Source organism: Saccostrea echinata, unplaced genomic scaffold, assembly GCF_033153115.1.
Source record: "Saccostrea echinata isolate AGI-Se365-2 ecotype Australia unplaced genomic scaffold, CSIRO_AGI_Sech_v1 ptg000056l, whole genome shotgun sequence".
Taxonomy (NCBI): Eukaryota; Metazoa; Mollusca; class Bivalvia; order Ostreida; family Ostreidae; genus Saccostrea; species Saccostrea echinata.
The window spans coordinates 20,675,096-20,700,473 of record NW_026889805.1 but is presented as its reverse complement, the minus strand read 5'-3'; the positions used below and the strand labels follow the sequence as shown (position 1 = coordinate 20,700,473).

The 25,378-nt window shown below is 35.2% G+C and overlaps 1 protein-coding gene across 1 annotated transcript; it reads right to left on the bottom strand.

Moving 5' to 3' along the window:
• Nucleotides 1-921: 921 nt before the first annotated feature.
• LOC133173989 (DNA-binding protein SMUBP-2-like) lies at nucleotides 922-25,206 on the bottom strand. The gene is made up of 16 exons (XM_061309051.1): nucleotides 25,083-25,206; nucleotides 23,180-23,343; nucleotides 20,135-20,330; nucleotides 13,294-13,394; nucleotides 12,873-13,033; nucleotides 12,168-12,368; nucleotides 9,201-9,425; nucleotides 8,943-9,040; nucleotides 7,270-7,452; nucleotides 6,834-6,952; nucleotides 4,043-4,137; nucleotides 2,983-3,106; nucleotides 2,635-2,811; nucleotides 2,315-2,489; nucleotides 2,003-2,135; nucleotides 922-1,762 (listed from the first exon to the last, which is right to left on the bottom strand). The coding sequence occupies exons 1-16, from the start codon at nucleotides 25,157-25,159 to the stop codon at nucleotides 986-988; spliced, it is 3,006 nt and encodes a 1,001-aa protein (XP_061165035.1). The 5' UTR covers nucleotides 25,160-25,206; the 3' UTR covers nucleotides 922-985.
• Between the last annotated feature and the right edge of the window lie 172 nt (nucleotides 25,207-25,378).

Here is a 25,378-nt window from a genome sequence, read left to right as displayed (position 1 = left end):
TCTTTTGAAACCGTTGCTACGGGCCTGAAAACAACCTTTAAAAGTGGTGACTATATTGTAATGACACAACCTTGAGTAAAGGCCTTAAGTATGTGCTTAAAGGGCAAAAAGCAAAAAGTTACGTCTTTATACCGAACCCCCCCCCGCATCAGTTTTAAACTAACTAGCACACAGCTTTACTGATCATTATAGGCGTTATCTCTCCCCCACCTTTGTTTGTAGGTAGGTGGGTCAAAATTTCTTTGAATTTGTGTCTACTTAATTACAGCGTTTCTAAATTTTATATGGTTTCAAAGTACAGTTCGATGGTTAAGTAGTTCAATGCTCACTAGTCCTGATTGCTACTCCGAAGACCCTCTCACCAACATTAGAAACAAAAGTTTGTCCTAATGAATAACTAATTAGTCCGAACAAATTTCTAATTCGGCCGAACGACTTTCTAATTCGTCCAAACAAAAATCCAATTCTTCTAACAAATATCTGATTAATCATTTGTCATAATTTGTCGGAAAAAAAATCTAATTTGTACAAACACATTATTTTATCTGGCCCACTTACGGCGCCGTAATATAAAATACCACCTGATGGCCCATCTTCACTAGCCAAGGGTATTTGAATCACTACTCCCCTAAAAAACTCTAGGGTTTGTGAGGAGAGTGGAGGATCCTAGGGTTTGTGAGGAGAGTAGCACATCCTAGGGTTTGTAAGGAGGGTAGCGGATCAGAAACCCTTGGCTAGATGGTTAAGTGAAAAGTTTCTCAGTTCATACTGTAGCTCTGAAGAATGACTTGTACTTAACAAAATAGTTGTTCTTCATTAGAAGGCATGTGCTTTTAGGAAAAGGAGGAGGGGTACTTTTCTCACAAAAGAAGTCAGTAAATCAATATCATAATATGTATCATTGATTTTTTATCAGAATTTCAATTTTTCAATTCACTCCATAAAAAAGGAAGTCTCAAACAAATAAAATTATATTTATCATAATTCATTTCTTAGGCTTTTTTCCTTGTCTTTTGGTAGCCATTTCAGTCAGTTTCTTATCCATTTTTTTCTGTAGCTGAGCCTTACGTGCTGCGTCTGGTTTTTTGTCTGGCACACCACTTCCCCTATACAGAACACCCTCCCTAATGATAGTTGCACGAGCATGAGTCTTGGCTGCTTCCCCACAGCCGTGAATCTCAGGCATGTGATGATTCAGGCAGAATCTCCTCCTACAGAAATCACACAGCTGTCCCAGGGTCAGAGTGCTTGTCTTACATTTCTTAAAACTGCACTCCTTATCCACACTCTGAACGGCAGCTATCAAACTATCCAAATCATCCCCATCCACCTTCTCAAGCTTAGCCACTACATCTGCATGGGCATTTGGAGCTCTTGGTGCATTGTCTTTCTGCTTTCTCCCTCCTGAAGTGGCAGACTTTGGTGCAGATTTTTGTCTCTGTGTTCTCAAACAGTGTGTCTCATGTAGTTGAATGTTAGCTTTTATGACAGACTTGCTACAGTGTCTACACACTACTTTATCAGGTTCTTCCTGATTTAGGACATCTGCCTCCTCCTCGGAAGCTTCTATCCTCTTATCACCATCAATGCATGGCTTCTCATTTTCTCTACTTTCAGATCTTCTATTTACAAAAGTCTCTGAATTGGATGGTGCTGTATATTGGGTAGAACCTGAATTCTTACTGCCTGGTTTTGACACAACCAGATGACGGTCTTTTCCAGATCCTTTACTAATGTGACCCAATCCCATTTTTTCTGACAACTGAAAAAATATATACATGTACATTTTCAATTCCACACTAAACAACTGAATCTGAACTTGGTTAGAAGATTATTGAATAATAATGAGGAAAGCTTAGAAAAGTAAACAAAAGTTTTTTTTCAAATATTCTTGTACTAATATATATCATATTTTCTTTCTTAAATGATAATGATGAAAAATTGACATATAGCTTGGGAAAACAAAAAAAATAAAGGGATAAAAAAAAAACATCCTAACTACCTCATGAACAAGCATTCTGTCATGAGAATTCAAGGTAGAGGGAAATTCCAGTTCATCTGAGGAGACTTCCTGTACAAATTGATCAAGATACCCCTGAAATTCTTTGATCCTCTCATCAGTCTCCTCTTGTGTTCTGGAATATAAAGGTATATTATTAATGTTTTGATCATTCCTAAAAAGTAAAATGGCATGTGTTATCTATTTTTAAAAATTTAGGATCCTAAATCATTACACTCTCAAATTCTCCATTAGAACTGCATACCAAATGTACATTTATTTTACAAAAACATTCCTCTTTCAATAAAAACCTACTTCTGATATTTCTCTGTGACCAGAGCTTGGTTTTCTGTCTTGCCTGGTTTCTTTTTGATTTGAGATTTCTGTTGATTTTTGGCAGACTTAGGTTTTGTCCCTTTGCTGTTGTTTGGCAAAGTCAAGAGGTCATTAAGGTGGTCTGGTCTTGTTAATGTGTTATACACTACCCCAGCTAGAATTACATATTGACACATACCTGTATGGTTACTCTCCAATTGATTCATACATGTATCTTTTCAATTTTATCAAATTTATCACATTACCAAGATTTCTCATTCTGTGACATATTTTTTCCCTTTAATTCCAAGAACACTTACCTTCTACAAATTCCTGAGCTGTCTTCACAACCCCATGACTTGACATATAATCTACTAAAGATTTCAGGAAGGAATTATGTCCCACGGTCTCACTGTCACACACCACTGCTAGGTGGCGCCTTGCCCTTGTTACAGCAACATTGATTCTTCTTTTCTCTGCTAAAAATCCTACTTCACCTGTCAAAAACAATAAAATCAAAATGAACATATTTTTTGAAAAGCAAAATGGATTTGCTAGATTCAAATGATAAACAACTTCTTCATACTGCATACATTCTCTGTGGACACTTGTATAAATATTTTGTACAATTTAACAATCTTAATATTTTGAAGTGTTTGTGTATTTACCTTTTGCATTGCTTCTGACTAATGAAATAATCACAGCCTCTTTCTCTCTTCCTTGAAATCCATCTACAGATTTGATCTCTACCTTTGGGTAATTATTGGAAAGTCTTAATCTCAACAGCTCAACCTGAAATTTAAATAGAAGTACTGAGAGTGAGCTCACAAAATAATACCCCTGGCTGTAATCCTCTTTAAGAGCCCAATCAAATTTTGTAAATGTGACCTTGAACTTGCCAAAAAGACATCGGTTAAAAAAAAATGACATCCTATGGTTATAAGTAATCTTTTAGTAAATATGGACATCCAATGTTTCTCCATTAGAATATCATAAACTTATCATGAATCTTACACTTTTTAGACCTTGAAATTGCCGAAATTTCCTGGGTCAAGGTCACGACACACCCTCAAGTCATAAACAATCTTTGTTTCAAGTATGAGCTTCCAATGATTCTCCATTGCTTAGTTATAGCCAAGACAAGAATTTTTATAACTTTCTGTCAGAGACCTTGAACTTGCTGGAATGACCTTGGGTCAAGGTTATGACATACCCTTAGGTCATAAACAATTTTTGTACCATGTGTAAGATTCCAAGGATTCTCAATCACAAAGTTATGGCCTGGACAAGAATTTTATACTTTTCTCTCAGTAACCTTGAAATTGCTGGAATGACCTAGGGTTAAGGTCACAAAATACCTTCTGGTCACAAACAATCTCTGTTCAAAGTAAGAGTTTCCAAAGAATATTCATTACAAAGTTAAAGCCAAGACAAGAGTTTTATACTTTTTTCTGCCAGCGACTTTAAAATTGATGGAATAATCCTGTATACAGTAGAAACAGTTTTTTTTATTTGTTTTGGCTGTTATAATTTGCATACTGAATACTGTAACACTCAAATGAGTTAACTTGACTGTAATGTGCAAATTAATACATTAATTTTCATAGAATGAGTGACAATACATTAAATGGATATATTGTAATGTAGCTTGATGCCAAACAATGCAAGTTCACATTGCCTGTGAGTTATATGCTGTGAAGTAGCTTGATGTGAAATGAGTTCACTCACCTGTAAATTGTAAGGTGCAATCACTGCTATCTCCTGTTGATCAACTCCCAGGTTAATCAGCTTTTCAACATGATTGCTCACAATGTCTGCCTCACCTATAGGGACATAACAACTTAAAAGAATGAATAAATTATCTCCAGCTTTTTAAACTTATATTTACAATGTCAATGCTGCAAAATTTAACTTTCAACATTCAAAGTGAACACATTTTATCAAAGGAAATTTGAAAAATATTCCAATAGAAATCTCAATCTTTATATGCTGTTACTGATCTTGTGTGCTTGTAGTTGACAATTTTCCAATGACAAAAAGCTATTCCTAAGTCCAGATCTTTAAACCAATACCTATATGATATGACAAATTTTTAATGCTTAAATGGGATATGTAAAATATTCAAAAAGTTTGGTAATTTCCAAATGGTTTTTCCTGATACAGTCACTCTCACCTTTCCCCATATGGCTAAAGATTGATCAACAAGATTAGAACAAGAGGCCCAAGGGCCTTAACGGTCACCTGAGTATAATACAACAATTTAGAGGATCCATAGAGTATAAAATGAACTGAAAGGTGAAGCTTTGTTGCCCAAAAGCAAGAAAAATAGGGTGATCAGGATCAACAAAATAATTAATCTAGTATTCATTGACAGTTTATACATTATGTTCTAATCTGTTCCCCATTTATCACTATCACCAGACAGTGTATTAAAAAAAACGATCAGTGCCTCTGTACTATTTTAATTTCTTGTTGAGATCTCTAACATTGGCCTCTCTTGGTCTTTGATGAACATTTAATAAGACAAGTTATTTTTGTTCCATTTTTATTTATCTATTACTTACAAGTCTACCTGATCATTAAAACTAGGAAAATACTTTTTGTATTATACAATAAATTTTTTGCATAATTCTCTTATTCTATTAACCTTTCAAGTACATTGTTTACAGTGATTAATTATCAAAAGTAAACAGCGAAGGGGAATAACTCCTCTCAGTAGAATACAAATTAATAGAGCCCTGGCCAGGACCAGAACACTTGACGAAAATGATGTTCAAAAATCTGGTAAAAATATCCTTCCTTATTAAAACTTTTAATCTTTTTGCCTCTGATATGCCCAAGTGCAGAGAATATTTTAAAAGAAATAATGCATTTTTACTACAGATTTACTATATTATTAATAGAGCCCCCCCCCCCCCCCCACTTAGAAACACTAGAGTCTCTCACCCTGGGACCAGAAGTTTGCTCATCATAAGTAATCACTTTGTTTATATGCTTAACACTAAGGAGCAGACAGGATTATTTAATAGAATTAATGCATTTTCACTATATCATCAAGAGCCCCACCCTTCCACCAGCACATCTGACCCGGGGTCATGCAATTCACTACTCTGGAAGAAGCACTCGTGCTCATCATAACTAAATACTTAGCTTATTTGCTTTCTATTTTTTTTTTTAACGAGAAGCAGAAAAGAATATTTTCAAAGAAATTTTGCTTTTTCACTATATAATCAATAGAGCCCCCCCCAACCTTTTCACTAGAACCCCTGACCCTGGGGCCATGAATTTCATAATTTTGGTAGAGTCACCCTTGCTTATCATAACTATGTATTTAATTTGTTTCAATAATACCCAGGAGTAGAGAAGAAGATTTTCAAAGAAATGATGCACTTTCACTATATGATCTGTATAGTCCCGCTCTAGCACCAGAACCCCTGACCCTGGGGCCATGAATTTCACAATTTTGGTAGAGTCACCCTTGCTTATCAAAACTGCGTATTCAATTTGTTTCAATAATACCCAGGAGTAGAGTAGAAGATTTTCAAAGAAATAATGCACTTTCACTATATGATCTATATAGCCCCGCCCTAGCACCAGAACCCCTGACCCTGGGGCCATGAATTTCACAATTTTGGTAGAGTCACCCTTGCTTATCATAACTATGTATTCAATTTGTTTCAATAATACCCAGGAGTAGAGAAGAAGATTTTCAAAGAAATAATGCACTTTCACTATATGATCTATATAGCCCCGCCCTAGCACCAGAACCCCTGACCCTGGGGCCATGAATTTCACAATTTTGGAAGAGGCATCATTGCTTATCATAACAATGTACTTAGTTTGTTTCAAAAATACTCAGGAGTAGAGAAGAAGATTTTCAAAGAAATAATGCATTTTCACTATATGATCTATATAGCCCCGCCCTAGCACCAGAACCCCTGACCCTGGGGCCATAAATTTCACAATTTTGGTAGAGGGCTCAATGCTTATTACAATCATGCCAACAGTTCGACTGCTTGATGTCCAGGAGTAAAGAAGAAGATTTTTTAAGATTGCATTAATCTTGGTGGTTTTAGCCCCACCCCTCAGGCCCCAGGGGGGCAGGGACAATGATATTCACAAATTTTGTTCCCCTTCACACATAAATGCCATATGCTAAAATTGGCTGAAATTGGTTCAGCGGTTTCAGAGAAGAAGCTGAAAATGTTCAAATGTTAACACACGACGGACGACGGACGACTGACGACGACGGACAAAAACAGATAGCAATAGGTCACCTGAGTGACTCAGGTGACCTAACAACAACTAAAGAGGACAAAGACCAAATGCAGGAGGACAAGAAGCCCAGGCTGACAATGCAACTTCAGAAGGGCAACAATGCAAGAATGACAGTGCAAAGGCAACAATGAAAGATCAGCATCAGTTGATGCCCTTTTTTCCTAGCACTGTCACCCTTAGTCTCAAGCAGTCCTATCAGTACAAAATATTTCCTGGATTATGTACAAGAAAAATTACAAACCTTCATTTCCTTTGGAGATTTCCTCGGGAACATCCAGTTCATAGAGCTGACATCCAGCAGTGTCTATCAACAGTAGAGGCTCGGCTGTTTCTTCTGATTCCTCAACACTTTCTATATCCCTGTCAATAAACACACATTGATCAAACAAGCCAGAAAAGTTAAGGAAGATACTCTACAATTATTAGTACTTCCATATCTATCTTTTTTAATCTTATCATTTGTCTTTTTATATTTGTATGCTACACCAAAGTTTCCCCTATCAATTAAATGCTTTTCTACCTTTTTACTAAATTTGTAAATGCACTTCTTGCCAATTTCTTTCTTTTTTTAGGATTATGGTGATTTTACTACCAGTGTATCACTAGAACTTACCTGATTTATAGCTTGTTAACTCTTATTTGATCAGAAACGACTTCTAGAAAATCATTGGAATTACCTCAGGAGATGACAGGCCACTGAGCTATGAGCTGTGAGTTTCCCATCATACAACTGGTCAGATGACCACTGCATGATAAGTTGATGCATTCTGTACTGTGTGGTCAACATCCTCATGACCTTGTCACCATACAGGTCAAGGACTCTCTCCATCAAGGTCTTCTCAAGACCAGCAGAGGCAGCTCTAATAAATCATTTTTTGTTTGTTTTATTTTAACAATATATTACCATTACCACTAAGTTTAAGAGCAACTTTGATTTAATGTCCTGTAACAGATGTTGAATCAATCCTAGTTTTATTACAGTTAAGGTACCTTATCCTATCAAGATAAAAAGAGGTCAAGGTTAGGATTTTCACCCTTGTTGTCTATTTGTGTGTCTGGGAGACATCTCAAAATGTTTCAAAGAAATTTCAGTAAAAGAAAAAAGATAAGATTTGAAAAGAACCTTAATTTTAAGAAAAAATATCAATCAGTTTTTAGCTGCGGTCATTGCTCATAGAGCAATAGCCAGCTTTTGTCATGGTGTTCAACGGAAATGCTGCTTCCTTACCGCCAAATCAATTTTACACGTAAAAATATAGTGTGTATGCTCAACTACTTTCAACAGAATAAAAGTAAAAATTAAACAAAATATAAGGTAGTTTGAGGAATATTCTAAACAAATGCACTAATGGTTATGTACAGCCTCCCATGTTTGCATAATATATGCAAAAGGTTTATGTCAAGTCCCCCTGTCTGCCAAGACTGCGTCACAATCTATAAATACAGGTTGTGTTACATGTGTTACCAAGCTAACACTAATGCGGGGAGCACGACCTGATGTACACCTTGCTGCAAAATTCCCCGCTGAGGACTCGTCTGTACATAAAATTTTGACCTTGCTGTGTCAATGATTATTTACTTCTGTAAGTGGTACAAGACCCCGAAACGATACACCTGATAAATTGTTTACGCTATTAACTTCTAACTATATTTTATCTATTTTCTTTTTACATAATGCTGTATGAAATAGAAATATCCTTTTTCGTATAACTTTTTCTTCCAATTTCTGAACTTCTCGTTATTTATAAGCTGTTACACATGTATTACAATGTATGTTTCATGTAAAATAGTCTTTGTTCACTATCTGTAAATGAGCCCGCCTCTCTGTACTTCTGAGTACTTTGTTTATAGCATTGGGATAAGATGGGGAGAATAAGGTAAGCCAGGACAAGTTAGATTGTCAGAGAAGAAAACACAGCATCCTGAACCTTCCTACACTGCTATAAAAACCATCACTTCAACTGTCAATAACAATGACTTGAATTATACAAGTCTAACATAATTAGCATACCAGTGTATTAAGGTGATCAAAATATTAAAATTAGCTGAAGGAAAATATATATCTCAGGCACCAGTATTGATATACTGGGCTGTGAGAACTGGGCTCAGTTTGAAAAGCAACATTATTATAAACTTCGTCATGTTTCTGTCACATCCTTTCCCCAAACATCATACACATTTGAAGAAAGTTTTTCTGTACATAAAAATTGAAAATATCTTAATTTCTTTAAAAACCATACATGTACATACCACTTCTTAGCAAATCCAAACATACTGCATTAAACTACAATAAATCTTATAAAAGTGACCCCTGTAGCAAATATGATCAGGATAATAAATACATGCTTACTCTTTACTCAGTATAGTTGGTGGAAGCTGTAAATGGTCCCCTGCCAAAACACACCGTGGGGCCCTCAAAAGGGGAATCCAACAGGCTGCCTCAACTGCCTATATAATGAAAAGATTATTGTCAGATATTCAACATAAAATTCTGCAAAAAAATTTTTGTGTTTCATGAATACTATTCATGTTTTATTCAAATGCAGCAATTAATATATGAGTAAAACATTCAATTTTGATCACAAATATCTGAAAATTTAGTTTTTACTTGTGAACATTCATCAATCACAACTAAATCAAAGTGTTCCTTATCCAGGTATTTAATTGGCCCTTTCACATCTGCAGAACTAAGGGTTGCCAGGACAACATCAGCTCGTTTGAGGATCTCCCTGGATGCTGCTTCCTCTCTCTGCATTAATTCTTTACGTAAAAACTTTATATCTTCTTTAATTTTCTGTTTTTCTCCACGGTCTGTTGTTTTTCTAATTGTAGACTGTGGGAAAAAAATGAATAATGGGGGAAAATTTTTTTAATCTTGTGTCAACAAATTTCAATATTTCATGTGGCATGCAATGTCACATATTCTAACAAAATGACCTCATATATTACCAAAAACATTTTTGAGAAAGTAATTCAAAAAATTAAACAAGAGGCCCAAGGGCCTTAACGGTCACCTGAGTATAATACAACAATTTAGAAGTTAAATACACTGATAGTTGAAGCTTTGTTGCCCTAAAGCAAGAGAAGTAGGAAGATCAGGATCAACAAAATAATTAGTCTAGTATTCAGTATCAACTCATAAATTAAGTTCTAATCTGTCCCCCACTTAACACTATGCAGACTATTAACAAACTATTAGTGCTTCTGTACTATTTTTAAACCCATATTAAGACCTCTAGCATTGACCTCTCTTATGGTCTTTGAAGAACTTTTAATAAGATAAGTTGTTTTTGTCTCATTTTTATTTATCTATTACTTACAGGTCTACCTGTTTATTAAAACTAAGAAAGTACTTTTTTAATTATACGATAAACATTCTTGCATAATTATCTTATTCTATTAACCTTTCAAATACATTATTTACAGTGATTAATTATCAAAGGTGAATGGAAAAGGGGAATAACTTCTCTCAGTAGAATACAAATTAATAGAGCCCTGCCCAGGACCAGAATGCTTAGACCAATGGTCCAGATGTTTAAAAATCTGGTAGAAATACGCTTACTCATATCATTTTAACTTTTACTCAGTTTGCTTCCAATGCCCAGAAGCAGAGAAGAATTTCACAGGTACAATGCATTTTCACTACAGATTCAACAAAGCCTTACCCTAACACCAGAACCCAAGACCAAGGGTCAAGAAATTTACAAATTTGGAAGAGTTACCCTCATCATCATAACTATGGACTTCAAAGAATTAACACTTTTCCACTATATTATCAAAAGCCCCCCCCCCCCCCCCCCCTCGTTATGCCAGAACCCCTGACCCTAGGACCACAAGATTTAAAAATTCTGTTCGAAGCTCCCATTTTCATCATAGCTAAGCAATTTATTTATCAGCTCAACACTAAGGAGCAGACAGGATTAATTAATGATTAATAGAATTAATGCTTTTTCACTATATAATCAATAGAGCCCCCCCCCCCCCCTCCTCAAGAACCCCAAAAACTGAGGCCATATATTTAAAAATTTTGGAAGAGGCATCCTTGTCTATCATAATCATGCACTTAGTTTGTTTATATAATCTCCAGTAGCAGAGAAGAAGATTCTCAAAGAATCAATGCATTTTCACTATATAATCAATAGAGCCCCGCCCTAACACCAGAACCCCTGACCCTGGGGCCAAGAAATTCACAATTTTTGAAAAGGCATCCTTACGCATTATAACCATGTACTTAGTTTGTTTAAATAATACCCAGGAGCAGAGAAGAAGATTTTCAAAGAATTAAAGCATTTTCACTATATAATCAATAGAGCCCTGCCCTAACACCAGAACCCCTGTCCCAGGGGCCATGGCTTTCACAATTCTGGCAGAGGCCCACCTCCTCATCTTAACTATGTACTTAGTTTATCACCTTATTGCCCAGGAGCAGAGGAGAAGATTTTCAAAGAATTAATGCATTTTCACCATATAGTCGATAGAGCCCCGCCCTAGCACCAGAACCCCTGACCCTGGGGCCATGAAATTCACAATTTTGGAAGAGGTACTCTTGCTCATCATAACTATGTACTTAGTTACTTTATTTAATATCCAGAAGCAGAGAAGAAGATTTTCAAAGAATTAATGCATTTTCACTATATAATCTATAGAGCCCCGCCCTAACACCAGAACCCCTGACCCTTGGGCCATGAAATTCACAATTTTTGAAAAGGCACTTTTGCTCATCATAACTATGTACTTAGTTACTTTATTTAATACCCAGGAGCAAAGAAGAAGATTTTCAAAGAATTAATGCATTTTCACTATATAATCTATAGAGCCCCGCCCTAACACCAGAACCCCTGACCCTGGGGCCATGAATTTCACAATTTTGGAAGAGGCACTCTTGCTCATCATAACTATGTACTTAGTTCCTTATTTAATACCCAGGAGCAGAGAAGAAGATTTTCAAAGAAATAATGCATTTTCACTATATAATCTATAGAGCCCCGTCCTAACACCAGAACCCCTGACCCTGGGGCCATGAATTTCACAATTTTGGAAGAGGCACTCTTGCTCATCATAACTATGTACTTAGTAACTTTATTTAATACCCAGGAGCAGAGAAGAAGATTTTCAAAGAAATAATGCACTTTCACTATATGATCTATATAGCCCCACCCTGGGGCCAGAACACCTGACCCTGGGGCCATGAATTTCACAATTTTGGTAGAGGGCTCCATGCTTATTACAATGATGCCAACAGTTTGACTGCTTGATGTCCAGGAGTAAAGAAGAAGATTTTTAAAGATTGCATTAATTTTGGTGGTTTTAGCCCCACCCCTCAGGCCCCAGGGGGGGCAGGGATCATGAAATTCACAATTTATGTTCCCCTTCACCCATAGATGCTATATACCAAATTTGGTTGAAATTGGTTGAGCGGTTTTAGAGAAGAAGTTAAAAATGTTCAAAAGTTAACGCACGACGGACGACGCACGACGACGGACAAAAACAGATAGCAATAGGTCACCTGAGTGACTCAGGTGACCTAAAAATGATTAAGAGGGCAATTCTTTGGAGAAATATAATGGACACAAACCAGATTTTTATCCAGATCTTTACGGACATCTTCCACCAGACGTGTTTCCTCACTGGAAGATAAAATGGCATCCAGGGAGTATTTCTGGATGTTGGGCAGCACTCGAGCAGGATGGCCAAGTCTGACCACTTTCTGTTTATGACTGGCCAGTCGCTCCACTAAATTGTCTACAGCAATGTTGGAGGGTGCACAGGCTAATATCTAAAATGTATCAGAATATGAGCTCCTTAGTTATACAATTTATTTCTGTTTCTTTTATTTGAATATGTATCTAGGATGTAAATTATACAATGCATCAGTAATGTTGTCTAATGTCTGTAGACATGGGTCAATAATGTAAAAGATTATGAAAGAATAATTTTAAAAGGCTTTCTTTGAATAAAAGTCAGCCAGTTTCTTAAAACTTTTTGCACTGTGGTCTCAAAGATGCATATATGAAAATAGTAAGGTGACCAAACAGTATTTATTTATCAGTAACTAGCTTTTATATCTTAAAGTGGTTCATGACCTCTGACCTTGTTGCCCTGTTTGACTGACCTTGTTGCCCTGTTTGACTGACTTTGTTGCCCTGTTTGACTGACCTTGTTGCCCTATTTGACTGACCTTGTTGCCCTGTTTGACTGACCTTGTTGCCCTGTTTGACTGACCTTTGTTGCCTGACCTTGTTGCCCTGTTTGCCTGACCTTGTTGCCCTATTTGACTGACCTTGTTGCCCTGTTTAACAGCCTGGATAATGATTTCAATCACAGTTGTAGTTTTTCCTGTGCCCGGTGGACCATGAACAATGGCTACCTCTGGTTGAGCGAGAGCAAACTGAACAGCATCTTGTTGTGATTTGTCTAACTGGTTATTAACCAAGTGTACATCTGGAATTATAAACATATGTATACATTTTACTATATTACGAGACAGAATGTCAGTACTTCATTCCACCCATTTAAAAATGAAATATTTATCAGGTGTTTGATATTACACATAAACATGATTTATAATTGTTGTCCTGAATGTTCTTATGACTTTAAGTATATTTCCACAATGCCAGATTAGAGAAATAACATTTAGCTTCATTTTCATGGAACAATAACTACAGTAAATTTCAGATTTAAGTTTTCAAAATTATACCAACCTTTAGGAATGAATGGTGGAGAAAGATCTGTTTCTCCAAACAGCACATTAACAACTTTACTTGACACACCAAAATCTCCCTTTTTCAGATTATTCAATGCACTAAATGAAAGAAAAAGAACAAGAAGTCTGTGAGCGAATGCTCACTAGTAATACCCCCGCTCTGATTTGAATATACGGTTACCCTATCATTTTGATATCGAACTCATACAAAAATGAATCCCACCATTTTGCATGCCTAAACAAAGATTGTGCATAAATTTCAAGCAACTTCGCTGAGTAGTTGCTAAGAAAACTGTGACGGAAATTTGGTATGGACGGACGCACGGATAAACAGGAAGTTGTCGTCAGATTTAAACAAAAATGAATCCCACCATATGGCATGCCTAAACAAAGATTGTGCTAAAATTTCAAGCATCTGTGATGAGTAGTTGCTGAGAAAACTGCAACGAAAAATTTGTTATGGATAGACGCACGGATAAACAGGAAGTTGATATCTAATTCATATAAAAATAAATCCCACCATTTGGCATGCCTAAACAAAGATAGTGCTAAAATTTCAAGCATCTACGCTGAGTAGTTGCTGAGAAATATGCGATGGAAATTTGGCATGGACAGACGCATGGATAAACAGGAAGTGGAAATCGGATTCGTACAAAAATGAATCTGACCATATAGCATGCCTAAACAAAGATTGTGCTAAAATTTCAAGCATCTGCGCTGAGTAGTTACTGAGAAAACTGCGACCAAAATTTGTTACGGACAGACACACAGACACACGGACACACAGACAGACAGAAAGACACACAAGGGTAAAACAGTATACCCCCCTCTCCTTCGGAGTGGGGGTATAATAAACAGAGTACAATGACATTATATTGACCATTTTGCATTGATACTTAACTATTAACATTTCCAACTGTTTTCTCTTTGATAACTCTTTGAAAGATAAGTGTGTTAAATTCACGATCTTTACAACTAAATGTAAATTTCGCCAAGTGAAAGATCAAGTGCCTAAACACGCATGTCTACAGAAGCTGGTTGGTGCCAGGTAGAAAACATATTTTATCTGGCGGCTGCCAGATAACTTTCTGGCAGCCGCCAGATAAGTTATCTGGTGGCTGCTAGATCTTTTTATTTCGCGGTCGCCAGAAAATTATTTGGTGGCTGCCAGATAATTTTCTGGCGGCCACCAGTTATTTATGTGGCAGCCGTCAGATAAAATATTTTTCTACCTGGCACCTACCAGCTTCCGTACATATCAATTTCCTGTGTTGTTACTGTATGAGTCAGTGGGCTGAAACTATGGAAAGAAGAGGCCCAAGGACCTTGGATCGCTCTTCTGATAAACTGTACAACCTATCACTTCTATTTGAAGCCTCTAAGTATCCTTTATATTTAGATAAACCCTTGAAATTCCAGTTCACATTCTGAGAACCCAAGATGATTCTAAGCCAATTAGTACCTGAGAGTTGGTCATGGTGACCTGCATTATCACTTGTCATTCTCTGAGGACCCATTAACTAAGTTTAATGATTCTAAGCCAATTAATACCTAAAATGTTTTTTTTTAAATTATAACCATAAAATTTTATAAGTAGGTCAAAGTGACCTACTTTTCAGTTGTTGTACTCCAAGGACCCAAGATGCATCAAATGACAAAGTTTGATGATTCTAAGCCAATTAGTACTTGAAATATTTAATTAAAGCCATAAATTTTCAAAAGTAGGTCACAGTGACCTACTTTTCAGTTGTTGCACTCTGAAGACCCAAGATACATTGACTGACAAAGTTTGATGATTCTAAGCCAATTAGTACCCGAAAAATATTAAATACAGCCATAAAATTTCAAAACTAGGTCACCGTGACCTACTTTTCAGTTGTCGTACTCCAAGGACCCAAGATGCATCAACTGACAAAGTTTGATGATTCTAAGCCAATAAGTACCTGAAATATTTAATTAAAGCCATAAATTTTCAAAAGTAGGTCACTGTGACCTACTTTTCAGTTGTCATACTCAGAGGACCCAAGATGCATCAAATGACAAAGTTTGATGATTCTAAGCCAATAAGTACCTGAAATATTTAATTAAAGCCATAAATTTTCAAAAGTAGGTCACGGTGATCTACTTTTCAGTCGACCTACTCCGAACACCCAAGATGCATCAACTGACAAAGTTTGATGATTCTAAGTCAATTAGTACCTGAAATATTTAATTATAGTCATATAAATTGAAAAGTAGGTCACGGTGACCTACTTTTCAGTTGATGTTTTTTGAGGACCCAAGATGCATCAACTTACAAAGTTTTATGATCATAGGCCTCAAAATGTCCAAATTATGCCTCTAAAATGCTTTGAAATCGAATGCCTGCAAAGTTCAAAAAGTAGGTCACTGTGACCTACTTTTTAATAAATACGTTTTGTGGCCCCAAGATGCATCATCTTACAAGTTTTAATGATTCTAAACCTTTTAGTATTGGAATTAATGGCCTTAATTGTTTTGATAAAGATTAGCCATAAAATTCAAAAAGTAGGTCAAGGTGACCTATTTTTTAGTTGACGTACTTCAAGGACCCAAGATACATCAACTGACAAGGTTTGATGATCATAGGCCTTAAATTGTTCAAAATACAGTGCAGGGAACTAATTTTGTTACATAAACCAGCATCAGCATAAGCATTAGTAGCATCAGGATCGAGCTAGCATCAGGATCAGCATTTAAAAAACAGCATTACCAGGATCAGCATCAGCAAGCAAAGGATAAAACCAGCATTGACCTACATAAAATCAGCATTATCCTACTAGCATCAGAAAATCAATGAGTTTTAATTCAGTAAAAAATTAAAAAAGAAAGAAAGAATATTGGTTAAAGTATTCACATTATTGATACATAGTGAGATATTATGATCAAATAATTGTAAAAGGCACTTTTATTGCTTTAAACGGCAATGCTGAAATTCATTATCTACTTCCGGTAGCATGATGCTACTTCCGGTAGCATTGACCTAATTATAAAACAGCATCAGGATAAGGATCACTAGCATTAAATCAGCAAGCAAAGGAAGCATTCAAATCAGCAAGCAAAGGAAGCATTCAAATCAGCATTGATGCTGTAACAAAATTAGTTTCCTGCACTGTATGCCTCTAAATCATTTTGAAAAAGAATGGCCCCAAAATTTAAAAAGTAGGTCACCGTGACCTACTTTTGAGTCAACATGATATGAGGTCCTTATATGCATCAACTGACAAGATTTGATGATCCTAGTCCTTATAGTAAGCAAAATATCAACATTTTAATAAAATGTAATTTTTGGTCAACTTTGAAGTGACCTTGAGACCACGCCCTTTGCCCCAGGGTAAATCCCCGTGCAAATTTTAATTTACAACATATCCTCATCCTTTTGTGTAAGTTTGGTGATAATCTGCCCAGTGGTTCTTGAGAAGAAGATTTTTTAGCAACCAGTACTTTTGTTTCTATTTTCCTAATTATCTCCCCTTGTTAAAGGGTCACAACCCTAGTTTTAGTATAAAAGGGAGCCCTTGGGCCAAGGATACCCTGTGACAAATTTGACAATAATTGGCCAAGGGGTTCTTGAGTTATGGCCCATATTCTAAAAAGTTTACGCACACCGCACACCGCACGCCGCACACCGCACAAATGGCCATAGCATTAGCTCTTTGAGCCTTTGGCTCAGAAGAGCTAATTAACATGCAGTGTATTTCAATTCTTTGATTGTATTTATTACATTTTTATCTCACATATAAATGTAAATATAAGGAATCACTGTCAAGTTTGTTGGGTAAGCTAGGGACATTAATGACAGTTGGAAACGTAGGATAATTTATGTATAACGGCCAAGTGATAGCAATTTCTTAAAACATAAAACCAAAATTGTGGCTCTACTGGTTCAGATGAAGTAAATGTTCATTGGTGCATCTGTAACTGTGTTTGTAAAACATTTCCTTTTTGTATATTATTGTATTTAAATGAATAAAAAACAATCTTCATATAAAATAGACAGTTTGAGACATGCAGTTTTAGGAATAGTATTATGAAATGTTCTTGATATAGAGACACTGTTTATTGAAATAAACAAGAGGCTCGATGGCCTCAACGATTACCTGGGTCTTAACAATCACATGAGTATAATACAACACTGTAAAGGATTCATAAAAGTATACAATAAAACAAAATAAACTGACAAATGAAGCTATGTTGCCAAACAGCAAGGGAAATACGATGATCGGGGATTAACAAAATGATTAGTTTAGTACTCAGTAACAAAGCTTAAAGTAGCTCTATTAACTTGCCTGTACTTGCCCCATTTGTCACTATCACCATGCAGACTAAACAAAGCAATAGGGCTTGAGCTCTATCAGTAAACCCATTTCATTCTCTCTTATATTGGCTTTTCTTGGTCTTTGAAAAACAGTTAATGAACATAGACAAGGTATTTTTGTCTCATCTTTATTTATCTTATAGTTTACAAGTCTAACTGACCATTAAAAACAATGAAAGTACTTCTTGTGTTATATATTAAAAAATTTTTGTACAATTCTCTTATTTAACTGACCTTTCAGAGGCATCATCTATAGTGATTAACTATCATAGATGAATAGCAAAGGTGAATAAGTTCTCTCAGAAGAATAAAAATTAATAGAGCTCTGCCCAGCATGGTCCAGAATTTCACAAATGTGGTAAGAATACCTTTGCTTCTTACAACACTTACTCTGTTTGCCCAGGAACAGAGCAGAAGATTTTCAAAGAAATAATGCATTTTCACTATAGATTCAACAGATCCCTCAACACTAAAATCCCTGACCCAGGGGCCATGAAATACAAAATTTTGGAACAGGCACCCTTGCTCATCATAACTTTGTACTTAGTTTGTCTGCCTAATACCCAGGAGCAGAGAATAGGATTTTCAAAGAAATAATGCATTTTTACTATATAATCAATAGAGTCCCCCCCCCCCCCCACAACCTCTTCCAACATAAAAGCCTACATATCTCACAAATTTAAAAGAATTCATTATAACCATGCAATTAGTTTATCTGCGAAGTACCCAATAACAGAAAAAAGATTTTCCAAAAAAAATAATGCATTTTCACTTTATAATCAATAGAGCCCCACCCTAACACTTAGTTATCTGCTAAATATACATGGGCGAGAAAATTTTTTTGAAGAATTTATAGATTTTCACTATATGATCATTAGAGTCCCACCCTAGCTCCACAACCCCTGATACTGGGGCCATGAATTTCAAAATTTTGGTAGAGGGCTCAATACTTATTACAACCATGACAACAGTTCAACTGTTTGATGTCTAGGGGTAAAGAAGAGGTTTTTTTTAAAGATTGCATTAATTCTGATGATTTTAGCACAAGCCCTCGGGCCCCAAGGGGCAGGGACTATGAAATTAACTTTTTTGTTCCCTTTCACAAATAGATGCTATATGCCAAAACTGGTTGAAACTGGTTCAGAGTTCCAGAGAAGAAGCTGAAAATGTTCAAATGGACGACACACAACTATGGACAAAAGCAGATAGCAATAGGTCACTGAGTGACTTGGGTGATCGAAAAATGGCAAAATTGTAACGTTATATTGATATTACAAAAAGGTTAACAGAATAAGGTATCTTTATGCAGTTAACCCTTGTTTAAATTTTTGCTGAAATCAAACAACAACTGTAAGACAAGTAGCATTTGGAAATATTTTTACAAAGAGCTTAATCTTTGTTTAGTTATCATAGCAACACCATTCATCAAATATCTGTCATACAAAAACTATATATGTAATAGTTGACTTGTGTATTTGGTTTATGTAGGGGTTGACTTGTGGATCTAGCTATAATGTAGAAGAAGTTGACTTGTGGATCTAGTTTATAAATGATGAGTTGACTTGTTTCTAGTTTATATAGGATAAGTTGACTTGTGTATCTAGCTTATGTGAGAGTGGGTGACTTGTGTATCTAGTATGTATAGGAGTAGTTGAGTTGTGTATCTATTTTATGTAGGATAAGTGGACTTGTATATCTAGTTAATGTAGGAGTAGTTGACTTGTATATCTAGTTTATATAGGAGAAGTTGACTTGTGTATCTAATTTATGTAGAATAAGTGGACTTGTGTATCTAGTTCATGTAGGAGTAGTTGACTTGTATATCTAGAATGTATAGGAGTAGTTGACTTGTGTATCCAGTTTATGTAGAAGTAGATGTCATTGACATTTGTATCTAGTTTATGTGAGAGTACTTCAATTGTGTGTCTGGTTTATATGTAGGGATAATTGACCTGAATGTCTAGTTTATGTAGAAGTACTTGACTTGTGTATCTAGTTTATGTAGGAGTAGTTGACTTGTGTGTCTAGTTTATACAGGAGTAGTTGACTTGTGTGTCTAGTTTATGTAGAAGTAGTTGACTTGTGTATCTAGTTTATGTAGAAGTAGTTGACTTGTGTATCTAGTTTATGTATAAATAGTTGACTTGTATGTCTAGTTTATGTAGAAATAGTTGACTTGTGTGTCTAGTTTATGTACAAGTAGTTGACTTGTGTATCTAGTTTACATAGGCGTAGATGATTTGTATGTCTAGTTTTTGTAGTAGTAGTAGACTTGGGTATCTAGTTTATTTAATTAAGAGCAGTTGACTTCTTTATCTACTTTATGTAGGAGTAGTTGAACTACTGCATCTAATTTACTGAAATTGGACAAGAACCTTCAGAGGATGTTTTGCTTTAAACATGTATTATCTTTTGCTTACGAGTTACCTGAATTATTCTGTGACTAAAACTAAACAAAAACTTTCAATAACTTATTGAGCTAAATTAATTATTTTCCTCTTACTTTTTTAGTCTTTTATAGGTGACATCATTGGCTAACTTGGTGAGTTTGTACTGATCATCCTCACTCAGACTGAATAAATCCTCCTTCTCATCAAAAGCCACACTAATAGCTGACTTCCCAGTGTGAGTGACAATGCCCGACCCCAAACCTTCCTCTCCAGGTGGAGCAGAGCTAGCATTCAAACCAACTATATCACCTGTCAAAAATGATGACAACAAAAAGAAATTTACCTGACAATATTTACATTTCCAATGTCTTTGTCCAAGATAAAACTACAAATGATAATGGACTTGATTTCTTCATAAAGTTATTGGTTCATCGAAAGGTTTGATTTTAAAAAATCATGTGTGGGGCAGGAGTGAGAATAGAAAACTATAGAGAAGTGGGTGGGGCTTGGATTGAACCCTTGAATTTTTGGAATCATGTAAATATAAGGAATAACTGTCATTTTTTGTTTTGTTTTATGATAATGATCAAGCAATGGGCTTGCGATATAATTTAATGCATAAACATCAAAGGTGTTATAATGCAAATTGTCACACAAGCCAATTGCTTTATCACATCATAAATAAACTAGAAATATGTCCATAGGACATGAATGCCCCGCCGAAGGTATATTAGTAATGAAGCACTTTAACACAAATTGAGAAAGTGAGGTCAAGGTCAAAGGAAAGGTCAAGGTGAAAAAATATTGATGCAGTTGAATAGCTTTCATCAGTATGTATCAGCATATGAAGTTTGACACTAATTTAAGAAAAGTGAGGTCAAGGTCAAAGGAAAGGTCAAGGTCAAAAATTGTTGATCCAGTTGAAAAGGTTACATCACTATGTAGTAGCATATGAAGTTTGATAAAAATATTATGAATGGTTTCTTTAAACTGAGCTAATCACTAATTTAAGAAAAGTGAGGTCAAGGTCAAAGGAAAGGTCAAGGTCAAAAATATTGATGCAGTTGAATAGTTCTTATTAGTATGTATCAGCATATGAAGTTTGACACTAATTTAAGAAAAGTGAGGTCAAGGTCAAAGGAAAGGTCAAGGTCAAAAAATGTTGATGCAGTTGAATAGCTCTCATCAGTATGTATCAGCATATGAAGTTTGATAACACTATCTTGAATGGTATCTTTAAAACTGAGTTAAAAACTTATTTAAGAAAAGTGAGGTCAAGGTCAAAGGAAAGGTCAAGGTAAAAAATATTGATGCAGTTGGATAGCTCTCATCAGTATGTATCAACATATGAAGTTTGATTACACTATCTTGAATGGTATCTTTAAAACTGAGCTAAACATTAATTTAAGAAAAGTGAGGTCAAGGTCAAAAGAAAGGTCAAGGTCAAAAAATGTTGATGTAGTTGAATAACTTACATCCGTATTAATCAACATATGAAGTTTGATTACACTATCTTGAATGGTATCTTTAAAACTGAGCTAAACACTAATTTAAGAAAAGTGAGGTCAAGGTCAAAGGAAAGGTCAAGGTCAAAAAATGTTGATGCAGTTGAATAACTTACATCAGTATATATCAACATATGAAGTTTGATAAAAATATCTTGGATAGTTTCTTTGAAACTGAGCTTTGAACAGAGCTAAACGCAAAGTGTGATGGAAGGACAGACGGAAGGACGGAAGGACAGAAGGATGGAAGACGGAAGGACGGAAGACGGACATGACAAACACTATATGCCCCGGCCATATTCATGGCGGGGCATAAAAAAACTAGACAGTTAATTCTTAGATTTACTCCCTATTATCATATAAATTTATTGTCATGAAATTTACATGCATTGTTGATTTCATGACACTGGCCTTACATGTACAAATTATTTTTCCAGAACTATTACGAAACATGCTCACCGAAAGATGTAACATGAAGCAATTGGATTCTTTGATGGATTGATAAGAAATGGTCTGTTTTATTTTTCATTTGTAAAATAATTTACACATTTTAAGAATATTTTATACGTCAAAAGGCCCATAGGCCTTGATAGTCACATGAAAATCAAAACACTCTCTCTAAGACTTTATATAGCCACATGGGTGTGATTTTCATGTTCCTTATTCTGCTCTGCTTAAAATTTGAACCACCCTAGATCATAAACCTGAACCCATGTGTCATGAACGTCGCAATGGTTAGAGAATCCATTGCTCATTATATTCATGTACATATGTAAAACTCAAACAAAATTGGGGTTATGAGAATTATTTATCAGTAGTTAAAAATTTTCATCACAGAAAATCTCTATGTAAATTAAGAATTTCTTATCACAGATTGCAAATTGAAGTGGGAAGATTTACCAACATCCCTCGAGAAGATCGATTATGCAATAGATGTAATTCTAACAGTGTAGATGATGAAACTCATTTTTTGATAACATGTAAAAAATATGATTATCAAAGAAAAGAAATTTTTCAGTCAATTAAAAGTAAATTTCCAAATTTCTCAAAATTAGATGATGAACAAAAACTTTTTTGGTTACTCAATACTGAACACAAAGAAACTCTTAATTCTGTGGGCAAATTCATAAATGATAACATGTTGTAGTAGCCATGCATACACTTTTATATATAGTATTCCCTTTAACTGAAATAGTACAATATTATTGTTGAAATGAGCAATGTCATTTACAAATTGTTATACTATCCATTGGCATATCTTTTTCTTATTATTGTAATAATTTCATACTTGTCTGTTATGGGCTCCAAATTAGAAAATAAATGTAAAGTTATGTTAAGTTATGTTATGTTATGTTATGTACCGGTACAAGTTTCCTAACTTAATGTATAGGTCTGGAATAAGAGTGAATTTTAAAAATAAAATACATTTTCAATGTATGTCTCAGTCACTCTTGGTCCCTAACCTTGCAAACTAGGGGTCATGAACTTGACAGTTTAATCTGCAGTCTATTTTTCAGTAGTTTTCCTGCTGTATACCAAATACTGATGAACAAAGAAGATTTTCAAAGAAACAATTTCAGATTTTCTTGTCATAGCTAGTTTCTCTTCCTCCTTTTTTAAGAGTAGCCAAAATCAATGTTCTGCATATCCTACCTGGTGAAAGGTTATGAGCAGGTAACTCTTGATTTCCACCCCCAGGTTCAAATACGACAACTGTTCTCCCATAGAAACCAGTACGACGCGTCCTTATGTGGAGCTTCAGCAAGCACACTCCTCGTCTCTGGAGCTCTTTAGGTGGTAAACTTTCATTTAGATGCCTGTAAGTAATAGCTACTTGAAGTGAGGTGAAATAAATCAAAACTGTGGTTCCTGCACTACATGTGATATGAACAATCATGGCTCAAATTATAGGGTGATTTCACCATGCATGAGACATATATCTTGCTTCGGACATCTTTAACAAATAAACTTGCATCCAATCTGAATGTCTTTGTGTTTAGACTTGATTTTTGACTTGAAGCCGAATATTTAAACTTTTTAAGGATGCTAATTTTTATTATCATGTGGTTATAAATATAGGTAATCAGAAATTACAGAGCTCACCTCAACAAATGTTGTCTTTAAGTAAGGCAAAGTCCCACACTAAACTAATAATCTAGTAGACAAAGTGTACATCCAAAGATGAAACATTTATGCAATTTTGATCTGATAGGGCTTGCAGTTACTTGAGAATGGACTTATCCAAAAACTTCAAACTAGTCATTCACTTAGAAAATGTACATGTAATTCAAATTCAGCATTTGAAGCACAAGCAACTTTTCTCTTATATGGGGTCACCCCCTTCTTTTTCCCTCCACAAGGTACCTAACTCAATTTCAGGCACCCCTGCTTCAAGCTCATATTTTGTTAATATATCAATCATTTGCCTACTTTAAAATGACACTGTTCGCTTCAAGAGACTTTTTCCTTGTCAAATAAATAGTTTCAGACATCTCTGGTCGAGCCTCTTAATTGTAAACCACTCATTTATTCCTCGAAAATTACCTTGATACATATTAAGACTTTAGATGGGATACAAAATTTCCAGCTGGGGTTATAAATGAAGGATAAAACCATAGACCTCAAAATAAAATACTCGAAAGTCTTTAAATCTTTATCAGAATTTTATGTTGTACATTGTATATAATATTGACATAAAATTATTGTAAAACCATTAATTGTTGTAATCCTTTGTTCTGTACATAAATCCTAGGTTCTGTAGAGGTTAAACATCTGCATCCCAACATATCTAATTAACTTATAATAGCTTAACATGGACATATTTGGTCAAAAACTTGCATATCATAACTAATCCTATCTTATTAGTAGAATTAATAGCACTTATGATTATAATTGTTTCAGTTTCTAATGTATTTGCATCTGCTTTCTCTTCCAAATTTTGGGTATGTACTGCGTGCTTAGGTTTGAAAGCCAGCTTAATTATCTTAAATTCTTTTCTTTACTTCTTTCTTAAAAAACTATAGCTTCCTTGAAAAAATGACATTTTTACAGATCTTCTCTTTGCATATAAGTTTGGACGTACTTAAAGTCAGAAGTTTATGTTTGTTTGATTTTTTTTTTGTTTACGGTCCCTTCAAGAATTTTTCTCTCATGTAGATGTCACCACTTAATGCCATTGGATTGGAGGGCTGAACATTTAGACCTATAGCGCTATACTCAGCACTAAGGGCCATAGTAGTAAGAATCTTTTTTTGTGCCAGCAACAACTTTTTAATCTGCGACTCTAGAGCAATGCTTTAACCACTGTGCCACTCAGGTGATACTCAGAAGTACAATGCTCAATAATAACACAATTGTAAGTTTGTCATCTAAAGCGTAAAATTGATTTTATTTGCCTAACAGCGTAATTTAGTGACAACAAGTGGAAGAGTTACGCCAAAAACGGAAGGGTACTAGGAAGGTATGAGAGGAAAGGAAAGAGAAAATTCGTGTTTGGATGGGGAATCTGAGAATAATTAACTTGAAACTTCACTAAGTCAAGTTCTATTAATCTAACCTGGTTTCTTCTATCTCCGCCTCTCGTTCTTTTTCAAGAAGTTGTATATGTTGATTGACAAATCTTTCTAAAGTCATATTAGTTGGAGTACGTAAGTCAAAGTATAAATATCAACCAAAACAGTTACTGTTAGTTGCAGTGTTACTATCAAATCATGCCGAATACTGTTTCCTAATATTACCCATTGCCGAAAACAGACTCGTTTAAGTGTTTGGGGGTGCATAATGTCAGCTAGTATGATAACAAATAAAGAAAACATTATCAATTAAGAATCATTTCCCCCTTTACCACCAAGA